Source organism: Anas platyrhynchos, chromosome 22 (assembly GCF_047663525.1).
Source record: "Anas platyrhynchos isolate ZD024472 breed Pekin duck chromosome 22, IASCAAS_PekinDuck_T2T, whole genome shotgun sequence".
NCBI lineage: Eukaryota > Metazoa > Chordata > Aves > Anseriformes > Anatidae > Anas > Anas platyrhynchos.
This window is the reverse complement of record NC_092608.1, coordinates 384,111-397,127: the sequence shown is the minus strand read 5'-3', so window position 1 is coordinate 397,127 and position 13,017 is coordinate 384,111. Positions and strand designations below refer to the sequence as shown.

At 51.2% G+C, this 13,017-nt stretch overlaps 1 protein-coding gene across 2 annotated transcripts in view; it reads right to left on the bottom strand.

Moving 5' to 3' along the window:
- SKI (SKI proto-oncogene) overlaps positions 1 to 13,017 on the bottom strand; it is a 133,792-nt gene that overhangs the window by 99,330 nt on the left and 21,445 nt on the right. Inside the window, exons 1-2 of one of the 2 annotated variants that reach the window (XM_005011048.6) lie at positions 7,107 to 7,660; positions 6,064 to 6,985 (exon numbers count right to left, since the gene is read on the bottom strand). In XM_005011048.6, the coding sequence (XP_005011105.1) occupies positions 6,064 to 6,975 (912 nt within the window). In that variant the 5' untranslated portion in view covers positions 6,976 to 6,985; positions 7,107 to 7,660. Of the gene's footprint in view, positions 1 to 6,063; positions 6,986 to 7,106; positions 7,661 to 13,017 lie in introns of those variants that run through there. The other variant, XM_021266591.4, reaches the window with a different exon arrangement.

The following is a 13,017-nucleotide window of genomic DNA, read 5'->3' as shown; positions in this document are numbered from 1 at the left end:
AAGTCTGCTGTGGTTTGTGGGCGAACTGGTTCCAATTAGTGCGCCTGCTGATTGCCTGAGTGAGAACTGCCGAACGAGCCCCAAGCCCCAAACTTTCAAATTAACCTCGGATGCTCCAGAAAATATCTCAACAGGTGATTTTGGTAACAGTATGAGGCTGAATCTGCAGTGGCAATGAAGACAAGAACCATACAAGACATACCTGCCTACCCAAGGTGGGCACGAAGATAATAATGCCATGAATTCTGTCCACCCCCAGCGTGACACACACTAACTATAGCAGAAACTGAGTGGAACACCACTAAAAGTAAAAACAGAGATACACACTTATTAATCTGTACTTCCAAAATGCAGAAAACAGATGCAAATTAGCAATTCTCTAATAAAATGTATTATTAACATTGTAATTGGTAAGTTTAAAATAAAGGCATGTTATATTACTACGCGTTAAAGTAATGCTTCCTTTACATGAAAATCAATTTGATTTAAGTGTTCTATGGCCACTCAAAAGAAACAGGTTAGCTTAGCAACTGACAGTACTCTACTGATAGATGTCCTACAGCCCAGCTGGAGTTCCTTCTGTCCATGCTTTCATTTCTTTCCAAGAACCCCGTCAGATTTAGTGCAACTCTTCCATGAGAGCTCCCTCTAAATAAGAATCACAGCACGAAGTTCGGGAACTGTCTGCCTTTAAAAAAAAACACAAGAGTGTAATGAGGCTTTTTGTGCCTGATACTTTGCATGGAGATGCAACTCGGTGCAGTGGCAAAGCAGTTGGGCCGGCTAAGCCAGCAGTGTGAGTTCCAGTCCTTCGTTATCACCAGCAGCAGGGAGCCAGCCCACTCCTTGCTGTACTCGGTGCCACCGAAACCCTGAACTTCGGCACAATATCCTCGCTAGGAGACAAAAACGACACGGATTTTCAGTAAGAATGGACAACGGACCTCGTCGAGTCTCCAAATTGTGCTCGGCTCAGCCCCCTCGATGCAGCCGCAGCACTGCTAGCGAGGTGCAGATAAGGTACTGGTGGCTGCCAGGAGTTTCACCGCTGCGTTGTCTAGACATGCTCTGAGCAGCCTCACGCAGACACTGCCAGATGCTTTTACAACGCCGACGTGAACACTCATCCCAGCAAAGGAAAACACACCCTCGCCAGGCAGCCCGATAACCGTGCCTGGCTGCTGGCGGTCAGGCCAGGTGCTGCAGGCTCCCCGACCGACACACTGTGTTCACGCCACCTTCAAAGCGCGCTGCTCTTTGGGGCAGAACACACGGCCGAGCCCCAAACCACTGAGATGGAGAGGCGAGAGAGACTGCCCGGACAATGAAGGCAGTGGCATATATTTTAATATTTTGGGCTGTGATTGTCTGAAGAATAGATTTTGTGTAATTTCCTCCCTAACTCACGAGGGCTGAGTTCAGGAAGTACAGTACGATTCTGGGGTAACAGAGAGCCACAGGTGACTCAACATCATTAGCTCATTATTTGCAGCACACTCTGTGTCTCGCACACATGCACGTACCTGCTTCTTTGTTCTCGACCTACAACATCTGTAAAACTGTTTGCACTCCTGGCAAAAAAATGCTGATGTCTGCTTAAACACTGACATCTCAGGTACACAGGATTTCGCTTAAGCTCGGCATGGTTTTTCAGGTCCTATTCCTAAGGTGTGAAGTGTTTGTGAACTTAGGGTACTCCTTCAAGGCTTCAACACTTGTGTTTTAGGGACTTCAACATTTTTACTGGGTATTTTCTAATGAATTCTTAAGCAGCAAGTAAGAGAGCAAATGACTTCTGTGCTCCATGGGGAAACACCTGAACCCATAGCTCTCAAAGCTTTTCAAGAGCATTCATCAAGCCAGTTGGTACAGAGAAGAATAAATCCATCCAGCGTCCTGAACACCAATGCCTGTGAAATCAAAAATGGGAATCTCCCTGCTATACGAGATCAAGAAACTCGCTACTGCCAGGAGGCAGGACTTGGGGATACAGGAACAGAAAGATCCGCATCGTAGCTCCATCACATTTCACGTGGCCACAAAACACAGTGCAGCCACCACTGCACGGCACCTGAAAGGCCCGAGCCACCCCAGCAGTGCTCGGCAGCCCCACGCTCTTCCACTTTCGGCAGCGTCTGTTCTTCGAGTTGGCCGCACACTTGACCTGGCTAAACCTCTCTCCAGCTGAGAAAGCCGCGTGTTGTGGCAGCCCGGGCTTGGGAGGCATTGAGAAATGAAGTGCTCATTTGTGTGTCTGTACACAGAAGGCTGCTTCCAGCTCCCAGCTGCTTCACCCGAGTGCTGCTGGGACCTGAGCTGTGGGAACGCGGCCCCGCTGGCATTGGGGGTGTTCACACGCGTGCAAGGAGAGTTCTCATCCCCCCTCGCTGCCTGATCGGACAGTTTTACTAAACATACAGATGTCTGGCACACAGCTAGGAAACGTGGAAGCACCAAACTCTGCTCAGTTCAACGTTCAAAAGAAAAAAAAGTTGAAAAGAGGCAGAGGCGAAGCCACCCTCCTCTCCTGGAAACAGCAACCAGAAAGCCTTGGGGTGTGTTTGTTTGAACTAGCTCCATCAGAGACATACCTGCGTACAGAGCACGGTGCTGCTCCACACGGGGTGGAGAGAGGATCTCAAAGACAAACCAAGGCCGCGTCTACACCAGCAAGAGGACACAACATGCACCAGCTGCTGAGCTCAAGAAAAAGGCTTTGGCACCGATGGTGGATTTCTAGGACCCTGTTTTGCAATGCTGTCAGGTTCTTCACATTTTGAATCTCTGGAAATAACCCAGAACACATCGGTTGGGCTCCATGCTGATAACCATGGATCAAATGCGAGACAGGTAGGGAAACGGGCCTCCCCCTCATGCAACAGCAGTGCTGGTACTCTGAGACCGGACAGAAATCACAGCAGAAAAAAACCTGTGAGAGCTCGTGAGAAGGTGGAAAACCCAGCAAAGGATACAAAGGATGATGGAGAGGTTATAATATGGCTCAGGAAAAGAAAGGATCTTCTGCTCATCCAAGGATTAACGAGGAGGATACAAAAACCAAAACGTTGAAGGGGGGTAAGGAATGGGGCTGAGACACCTCTGGTTCCTGCTGTGGTGGTGCTCCAGCTGTCAGGACCCATGCCAGCTTTTGGTGAGGACCCTTTGCTGACTTCAGAGCTCCAGAGGCAGATGGAAGCTGCTTCTGCCAGTGGCAAGACCAGGCAACACACATCTTGTTCAAGCAACCCCGCTGAGCCAACCTATCTGGCTGAGTACAGCAATGGACAGATAGGCACGGCAGATGCTGCACAGGGGCACACGGTGAGACTTCAGTATCTAGGCAAAGCTTTGCCTCGCAGCACCACTTACGGACCAACCCAACAGGAGGGAGGAGGAAAAGGCAGTTTTGCCAGCATGTCCAATCTGCAGCGGGGGCTCGTGCCAGCCCAGCTCCTCCATTTAGAAGTCAGAGCCTTAAAAGGCAGAACTGTGCTGGCAGAAGCCTCCAGACCTCCCCACACAACCCTCACAAAGACACACGGAAAGGTCAGAAACCTCGCTGCTTCTTCTACAGCCCAGCAGTCCCATCCATCCCAAGCTACCAGCATCCCAGCAGAGCCCCGAGGCGATGTGTACACAAACACACAAATAATCAGGAAGCTGATAAAAAAAAAACAAAAAACTCTTGCAAGTAGAAGACAGAACATCTGACACAGCAGATTACGGCACACACCACGCCACCACCTCTGTATGGAGCAGAACAAAGCAAGGCAGAGATCTACATCAGAGAGGAAGCCCACCACAAAGGCACACGTTTCACACTTTCATCCCCCAAGACAGACAGACAGACACAGATAGACATGAAGCCCAGCACACACGCGAACCCCCCACGGGCCGGCGGTGACTAACGTAACACCCAGACACGGGATCATCCTCGCGTTTCCTTACGAGGAATCTAAACTGCACCCCGCTGTTCCTTGCCCTTGGCCACAGTCTGCCAGCCTGCGAGCCAGATTAAATCTTGCCGTAATTATCTGCGCACACGGCTCCAGCACAAATGACCTTAGCATATGATATCCACTGGCTAAGGCCAATGGAAAAAGACCACAGAAAAAGGCAGGATAAGCATCCAAAGCCCCAGCAGCGACGTCAGGGTTTCTTCAAGACTGCGCCATGTGAATAAGAGCTGCGGGGACAACCCCGCAGCCTGGCAACTGAGAGCCCATTCTGCATGGATGCAGGATTTGTGCCCTGACCCCTGAGCACGTACCAGCCGGACCTTCCCCATCAAACTCCTCCCAAATGAAACTATCCAGAGACTTTTAATGTTTTATTATGACAAACTTTTGCTTTTTTTTTTTGGAAAAATTTACAGTTGTGATTTTCTTATGTCATTTTTGGTGTCCACTGTGAGGTGCCTTGAGGCCACCCTCCAAGGGGCTGTGTGCACATTGTGGTGGGTGGGTTAGGAGCACTTGACATGCTCTGAGCTAGGACCTGTTAAAAGGTCACCAAAAGCAAGGCAGTGCCCAAACTTGGCAGTCTTTTCCTCTTCTCCACCTGCACCCTCACCTGGGGCACAGATCAGATCACACAACTGAGCAGTGCCACGGAAGCCTTGCAAGGAAAGGCACTCAGCCCTCTAACAACATCCATTTTAATCAAACTGGGGAAATGACCAAGCCAGGGCCATGCGACCAGAAGGCAAATAAAAAAGCAGAGACCGTTTTATTTTGCTCCCCAAACAAAGCATGCCCTAGAAAATTCATTTCCCAACCTGGGAAATGTCTCCAGGTCCTGAGCCCTCTCCTCCCCTCGCAGACACCTGCAGGCAGCCACCCCGCCAGCCCTTTTAGCACATGACTGCCAGCAAGCAGCCAGGCCATAAAAACACATCTACCTCCAGCCACGGGGAGAAGGGGGCTCCACACAGGCTCTGGCTGCTGCCACCTGGGAGGGAGGAGAAGGAGGGAAAAAGGCTGAAATGGGGCTAAGAGACAGGCCTGGGGAGCACCTGCATGCAGCTGGGGGGGCTGGTCCTTTTTGGGGGGCCCAAGCTGCTGCCCTGGGTGCCTGGCAAGCCTCCTCTGTGTGTTTGGTTTTCAACTCCAAGCTGTGTCGGAGCCCAAGCGGGTGTGCACGTTTAACATTATATTCATTAAGTTAATTGAGGGATTTCACCGAGCGTTCTCCGTGGGCTCTAAACGCTGCTTCTTGTGTTAGGGGTTGTGTCACTGCCCTTCCACTCCTGGCACACGCCGAGGACAACTCCTGGAGCCTGCGATGTTGGAGCCGGGATGCAGCCCCAGAGCCACAGGATCCTGGCCCCCCACCTCTGGGATCCAGCTCGGAGCGAAAGGCAAACAAAGGCCGCCTAAAAAAGCCGATCCGCAGGGGCTGGCTGGCCTGGGGCCGGCACGGCGTGCCCTCAGGTGCTGCAGCTGGCCCCGCACAGCTCCGCTTACCCAGCCTGCCACAACCCAACCTGCAAAAAAAGCCCGGCTGATGGGAGCTGGGGCTCCCTGGGCTCCCCTAAAAGCACACGCTTCTCCATCCCCATCCTGCACTGCATCGCACACCAGCAGCCTGCGTGACAGCCAGGATCTCTCGCAGCGGCCCCGTTTGTGTTCCAGCAGCAGCATTCAGGCAGCCCAGCCCCTGCCTCCCTCCCTGGAGGCACGCAGCAGACAGCTCGCCGTTGGGGCTGGAGCACCCAGCGGGATTTTTCTCTGGCTCCTTCCTTGTCCTGACCCCTACCGAAGCTCCTCCGAGCTGAAATCACACGCTTCCTGCTTGAGCAAGGGGTTGCAGGGATCAGGCTCCACATCCAAACCCCCAAAAAAACCCACACATCACCCCGCAGCCCCTGCCAGAGGTGCAGGGCAGGGGCCCCCCAGCACACGTGGTGAGATCGAGGAAGGCGATGAGACCGCTCCCCGACCCTACAAGGAAACCCGGCGGTAACACATCACCCATCGACGTCAGCGACATTACAGAAGATTGCTTTTCTCTTTCTCTCCCCCCCTGCCCCTATTTAAAACAAGAATTAAAGGCGTGACTTACCCTGGGGGCTTTCCTCTTGTATTTGTTGTTATAGTCAAATTTTTCTTTCATTTCATCTAAGAGCTGGCCCAGCCTAGCCTTCTCCTCTTTCCCAGTGTAATCCTGGCTGAGGAGGATGTAGGACCTCCAGTTTGCAGAGTCAAAGCCCCAGTGGCAAGTCCTGTTTTCCAGGGATTTGTGCGAGTGGACCACGAATTTGTGAGGTGGGTACATCAGCCTGCAGTCCAAGCACTGGATGCAGGCTGCGCTGGGGTTACTGTAAAGCTCTGGTACCAGGAGTCCCTTACACTTCCCAAAGCACTCATGATACACCTTGAAGCTCTTCTCTGTAAGCTCCAGCTCGATCGTGCTAGAGAATTCCTTCTTGCAGTGGGGAGGATAGGTGCCACCATAAAGCAAGGCGTTACAAAGCCTCTCAGCATCAGTTTTAGTGATGAGCCCACAGGAGGGAGCGGAGAAGGGCAGGATGCCCATGACTTTGAGGATCTCCAGCTGGTCAGCAGTGCACCTGGAGCAGTAAATATGCAGCTCGTCACACACCGAATTGATCTGCTGCAGGGAGAAGTCCCTGAGCACCGAGTTCAGGATCTGGGGCAAGCAAAGCCGCTTTTCTCCACCCACCACGAAGCAGGAGATGGTTTCCCCTTCCAGGATGGTCTCACACCTCTCCGTGGACCTGTCCGAGGGCATGAAGAAGGGACCAGGCATCACCGGAGGCGGCTGGATGGGAGGCAGATGCAGCACGGGTTCCGCTGGGTCTTTGCCATTGTCTTTCTTGTACATCTCCTGTGCCCATCGTGCTGAGAAAGCAGCAGGGCCACCCAGGGAGCTCATAGAGCTCAGATGAAACTGTTCCAAGGTCTTCTGCAGTCCTGGATGAGGCTGGAAGCTGCTTCTACTTACAGTCTCCATTTTTTAGTTTCTATTCCCAAAACAAACAACAAAAATCCCTGGTTATCTTCCACGCCGGTACAAATCCACTCGAGGGATTTCCCCCCCCCTCCCAAATAATTTTTTTTTTTTAACAAAACAAACCAACCCACCCTCGCCTTTTCTCCTTCCCACGCGGCTTTAGCAATCCACTGTCGCTCCTCGGCGGACTCGTGCCTCTTTTCTTCTCTCTCTTTCCCCGCCGGGTTCGTCACGATCTCGGCCCCCCCGAGGCTGCGGCGCTGGCGGGCCGGAGCAGGGCGACCCGGCCCGGCCCGGCCTGCATCCGAGCGGCCCCCGGCGCCCCCCGGCCCCCCTCCCCGGCTCGGGGCCGCGCTCAGATGCGCGCTGGCGGCTGCTGCTCTGCGGCGCTCCCCCGCCTGTCCATAGCCGCCCGGAGGAAGGAAGGAAAGGAGCGGGGGAGGAAAGAATTAAAAAAAAAAAAAAAAAAAAAAGCAGCAGCAAAGAGGAGGGAAGCTAGGTCCAGGCGCGGGGGGGGGGGGGAGGCGGCGGGATTCAGGGAAGCGGGGCGGCCCCGGGTGCGCGGCGGCTGGGTGGGCAGGAGGGCGCCTGGCCCCTCAGGGCTGCCGGCCTGCCCGGCACATCCCCGCTGCTCCTCCTCCTCCTCCTCCTCCTCCTCCGGCACGGCGCGGACTGCGAGTGCCTGCGAGCTGAGCTCATGCGGCTGGCCCAGCCTCCTCCTCCTCCTCCTCCTCCTCTCCTCCTCCTCCTCCTCCCCCCGCTGCCTCCGCCGCCGAGCCCGGCCAGGAATGCGCCCAGCTCCCCGCGGTCTGCCGGGAACGCCGCCCCCCCACACAGCCCCGGCGGCTGCACGGGGCACGGAGCCGAGGGGGGGGGGAGCACCAGGGGAAGCACCGGGGACGGCTTCTCGGCCCCCTCGGACGGGTTCCCCCCACCCCTCCGGGCGGCACCGGGGGCGCTGCGGGGCCGGGGGGGGGCCCCGGAGGGGAAAGGAGCGGGGAGCGGCGCCCCCTGGCGGGGCCCCGGGGCCTGGCCCCAGCCCCTCCTGCTGCCCCCCCCAAAAAAAACACGGGGTTTGGGGGGGCCGCTCGGGGTTGCTGGTGGTCATGGTTGCTGGAGACCCCTTCTGGTGAGGGGAAGAAGCGGCTCCGAGGGGAGCGCCCCACGTCCCGGCCAGAGAAGGGGGAGCCAAGCGGGGTTAGCCATGGCTTGTGGCCTCCCGGCCTGACTCTCAGAGCAGCCCCGGGCTGTGCTCACAGCGTGCGGCCCGTGGGGTTACAGAGAAAAGTTTGAGACGCCCCACAGCCAAACTGCACACACCGAACGCTGCAGGCCAGGCGGTCCCTGCTGCCGCAGGGTGACCGGAGCAGGGCCAGGAGCATCCCTCCCAGGGTACCAAAGAGCTCCTGGTTAAAAACCCCTGCCAGTAACATCCTCTACAACTCTGCCTATCACCTGGAATAATATGGAGCACATCCACGACATTCCACCCATTCCATCGCTCATCAGCCAAGCGGTGTGCTTTATTATGAAGAAACCCTTCCCACCATCCAGCCTCACTTTAAAAAAGCCCTGGCTCTTCAAGCAGCAGACACCCCTCAGTCCATTAGGGGTAAGGTACATGCTGACCATCATCAGATAGCAGCAGAATAATTCCCTAGATGGATTTAATTCAGGTTTTTTTGTTGTTTTTTGTTTTTGTTTTTTTAACTCGCTGAAATACAAATGCCCAGATAGACTCGACCGTCACGCACAGAGCCCCTGATTTTGTTAGAGCAAAATTAACGTTTGCAGGAAGTCTGCTCGATAATGGGAAAGCCTCTTACTTCTGGCTGCTGGAGTTTTTGTTGTGTGTTGTGTTTTGTTTTGTTTTGTTTTCCCCTCCTTCTCCTTTGCCTTTTGTAAAGAAAGGACAGCGATAACTGCAGGTCAGTTTAAGAGAGGTATTTTTTTCCCCTTCCGACTGCCTCTTATGCCAGTAAATCACTGGGTCGTCCACCAGACTGCTCATGGGTGCAATTCAGAAATGGAATTCCTGCAGCAGAGGGGACTACCAAAACGACAGGAAGGATGGTCTTGTGGTTAAGGCAGAGAACTCAGGACATCTGGGGTCTATTCCCAGATCTCCCACAGACTTCCTGTTGCCTTGGGCAAGTTGTTCAGTTCCTGCATGCCTCAGTTTCTGGATCTGCAGTGCTCAGATGGCAACCAATTAGAGGGGCAGCTTCTGAACCTAAACTCACGGTGTGACAGAAACCAGTCTTCAGCTCGGGCAGTAACAATACAGCAGAGCCTGCATTTGTCTCTATCCCACAGACTTCGTGGGACTAAGCAGCAGAAAGGCAGGAGAAGGGGGAGCGAGGAGCACTGTCGCTGGGGATTAAGGTGGCGGTGGTTTCTGGAGGCTCTGCCTCCCCTGATGACGGATTGTGAGCGCCGTGCATCTTAAAATCCCATTAATCTTTCCCCCAGTAACTGTTTGTCTTGCTCCCGTTCCAAAGCCCTCTAGCTGGAGAAACAAGAAGGGAAAAAATATCTCGGAGGAAGGGCCCCAACACCACAGTGTTTTTCTCACTCTCTCCCTTTTCTCCTCCCCCTCTCCATTGGCTTCAAGGCCAATAGCTCCTGGAACACAAACACTCTTGTAAACTTCTGAACCACACAGCCCTGTGGTGGGTGGGTGTTTGCTCCCTGCCTGCCAGTTCCAATCCACCCACAGATTCCAAAGGCCCAGAACAAAAAGCAGACTCCATTTTCCATATTTAACAGGCGATTCATTTCCCCCCACACCTCCACATCGCCTTCATTTTGCAGATCTCGGTGCCTCTCGCAAGTATCCAGTCCCACCCTTTATGTGTTCCCCAAGCAGAAGGTAGCATGTTTATGTATATTTTTCCATACACTTATGAAAAGTATATTCTAAACAAATTCACTGCAGTCCCCCTCTGGTTTCAGATGCCTGCTTGGCCAGGAAGCCCTGGGGACTCAGGGACTGTGCCGCCTATTGAAGCTATTTGACAAAACGTTTGGGAAGGGCCGATAGCGAAGAAGGAAAATAAGTGAAAAAAGAAAGCATGGTGCAGATGTGACCCATCCAAATTCCTACCGTAGCTTCCATTAGATGGTAAATTCCTTACAGCAGCGAGCATCTAATTTCTCCATGTCTGCCTTGTGTATATTAATTCCTAGTTGTGACACTCAGGTACTGAAGTAGAACCATTTCTGCATGGCTAGGATATTTCCTTCCCTCTCCTCCTTTAGAGATCCTCTGCGAAAGGTCAGTGTTTTCCCTGATACTTCCCTTACAGTGAAACTTGGGAGTGCCAAACTATCCAGAACCTGCAGAATAAGGGTTCATCTCTCCACTGAAAAGGAGATGACAGTTGGGCAGTCTTTTTCAACCGAGTATTTCTTTTTTTTTTTTTTTTAAATCAACATACAAATTCAGCTCACAAAAAATTATTTATGTGTATCGACTTCTTACCTTTTTGGCTGTAAAAAATGTTTAAACATTTATTTTTAAAAATAAACCACTTTTTAAGCATATTTCTCTTAGAATTGCACTGAAATAAGTGAATGTAAAAACATCTAGAAAGTCACAAGAAAAAAGATGAAAGATGAAACAAACAAAATATTCACTGAAGATGTCAAAAATGAACCCACATCAACAAAAATATTCTTTTTTAAAGTTATTGGAAAAAGCAACTATTAGATTTTTATTTCTTTTTTTATCAAAAAACAGATGCAGCTTGAGATATGTGATTTGTAGCAGTGCTATGGGATAGTAACAAAGCCATCTAGGCTCTGCTATTCGTATCTTTAAGCCAAATTTTGAAGGCAACCATTTTTAAAAGGATAATCCAATGCATATTGGAAGGCTGCAATCATAAAGCATCTCTACCTTAGTTGCTCAGCAGCTCGAAAGTCTGGTTGGGTGCAAATGAAGGGAGGACAGAAAAGCAGACCTCCTCTGTCACAGGTTATTCCCATTCCAGCCTTGCTCTGTGGTGTCAGTGAAAATATCCACGTTGGAAGCAGATCTCTGAGGTTATATTTTGAACCACAAAGGCTAGGGAGCTGCAAGACTGGCCTCCTCAGTCCTGGAAGGCAGGACCAGCTTGACTGTGACACATACAGTCTTGTACAGTTTGAGAGAAACTCAAGATCAAGGAATAAAGTGAAGAAAAAAACACAGTGGCAGAATTTGGGAATGGTAGAAACATACTCTGAGGCACACGTACAAAGTAGGTGTACAGAAAACAGAAGAGCTCTTATCTTCCTCCCTTTTAGTATCTGCAACCTGGGCATAGACGATAAAGCAGCCTCTCTCCAGAATACTGCCCCACTCCTGGGTCTTGCTTCTCCTCTCTCTGCAAAACAGGTTGGTTTAATATCTGATCTTTTCAGTGATGGCAGCTAGTCATGCTGTACTTTATGGTCTTAGTTCAGCTAACTGATGATGTTTTATTGTGCTCATAGCAGGTTCTGACACCACTAAGCAGAGAATCCCATGGATTCAGAAGACGTTTTTGTTATTGTCCTAACTCCATTCACAATTCTCAGTTCCAGCTCAGCTCTCCGTCCTGTCTCCTTCTGTATCTTTTACATCTTTGCAAAGCACAGAACCTCCTAACCCACATATGGCTCATATTCCTCTCTAGTTCGCATCCTTAGAGGACGAATTATCTACTGTAAGATTCAGCCTTTTAGCTCATGTTAAGACAACTGACGGTTTGTTTGTTCTTTTTTTCTTCAGAAGTCCCTCGTGCTGGCCAGGAGAGCAGCTAGCACGCTAACACGATTCAGAAGGCTATTCAGAACAAAAGCTGTCTGACTCCACTGAACCTAAGAACTGGCTTGAGTCTTCATGAAGTTTGACTGAAGGGCATACATCCATGGCTAATACACATAATGAATGGATGACCTGGTCAAAATAAGACTTGCTCACAACCTGTAATTCCCATTTACATGGCAAGAAACCATCAGACATCCTAGGAAATACAGGAGAGGTAAGGTGTTGTTAAAAGCACATGAAAGAGTCTCCATCTCTCAGATTTTTTTTGCCCCAAGTTGCCTGGTATGTTGCCCGGGGCTGCCCCTCCTACCCACACACTGTACCTACATGCCCCAGTGGATGCTGCCAAACACCTCATTTTAAAAGAGAGTCATGCTTTCTACTGCCAATAAAAGGAATAATTTACTGGAAACAGTCAGAGGGACACACAAACTGGAATTCTTGGGATTTCACAGGAGCTCACAAGATAGCCCTGGTAGATCATCCAGAGGCTTTGTCATTTCTATTAACACAGATCTTTAGCTGCTCAGCATGCCCAGGAACAGGCAAACAAGGCATAGCATAGAGCCAGCAGAGAAAAGGAGACGGATAGCAAGACAGAACCTTATTCCTGTGAAAAGGTAATGGAGCTGTTAGTATTCACCCTCAGTATTTCTCCCCAGCACAGTTCTCAGGCAGGATATCACCAAACAGTCACTAGCACCACTCTGGGGAAGAAAAATCAACACATTTCAGACAAAGTTAAACCTAAGACTTGGGCAAAGTATCTCATTTAGACTATCCCAAAGCAATCAGTATCAAAGGAAATGAGTGTGCCAACCTTGCACTACAGGAGCTGCTGTTTAGCAAAGCCTCAGCTTTGAGCTTCACCAAAACAAAGTGGGTTAACACCCCTCTCCTGCCCTCCCACACACACTCGATCATGCAGAGAAGCTGTGGGAATACCGATCTGATCTGCTGCAGCTGCTGTGGTGAGTAAAAGGGCAACAGAGCTGGGCTCTACAACTAGCATGTATCAACTTGCACCACAGCACAATTAATACTGCTTCATTTCCATTTCACCTGAAGCCCACATGCAACTTTAAGGCCAAACGTTTCCTTCCCCAGTAGCCTGTCACAGACTTTGGGGCGTTCGCGTACCTTTTTCTCTAATCTCTTCCATCTTTAAGATAATTTCTCATCGTCACAGTATCCACATTCTGAAAATAACACTGGTATCACTAAGCGCACCTTTCCTAGAAAGGCCC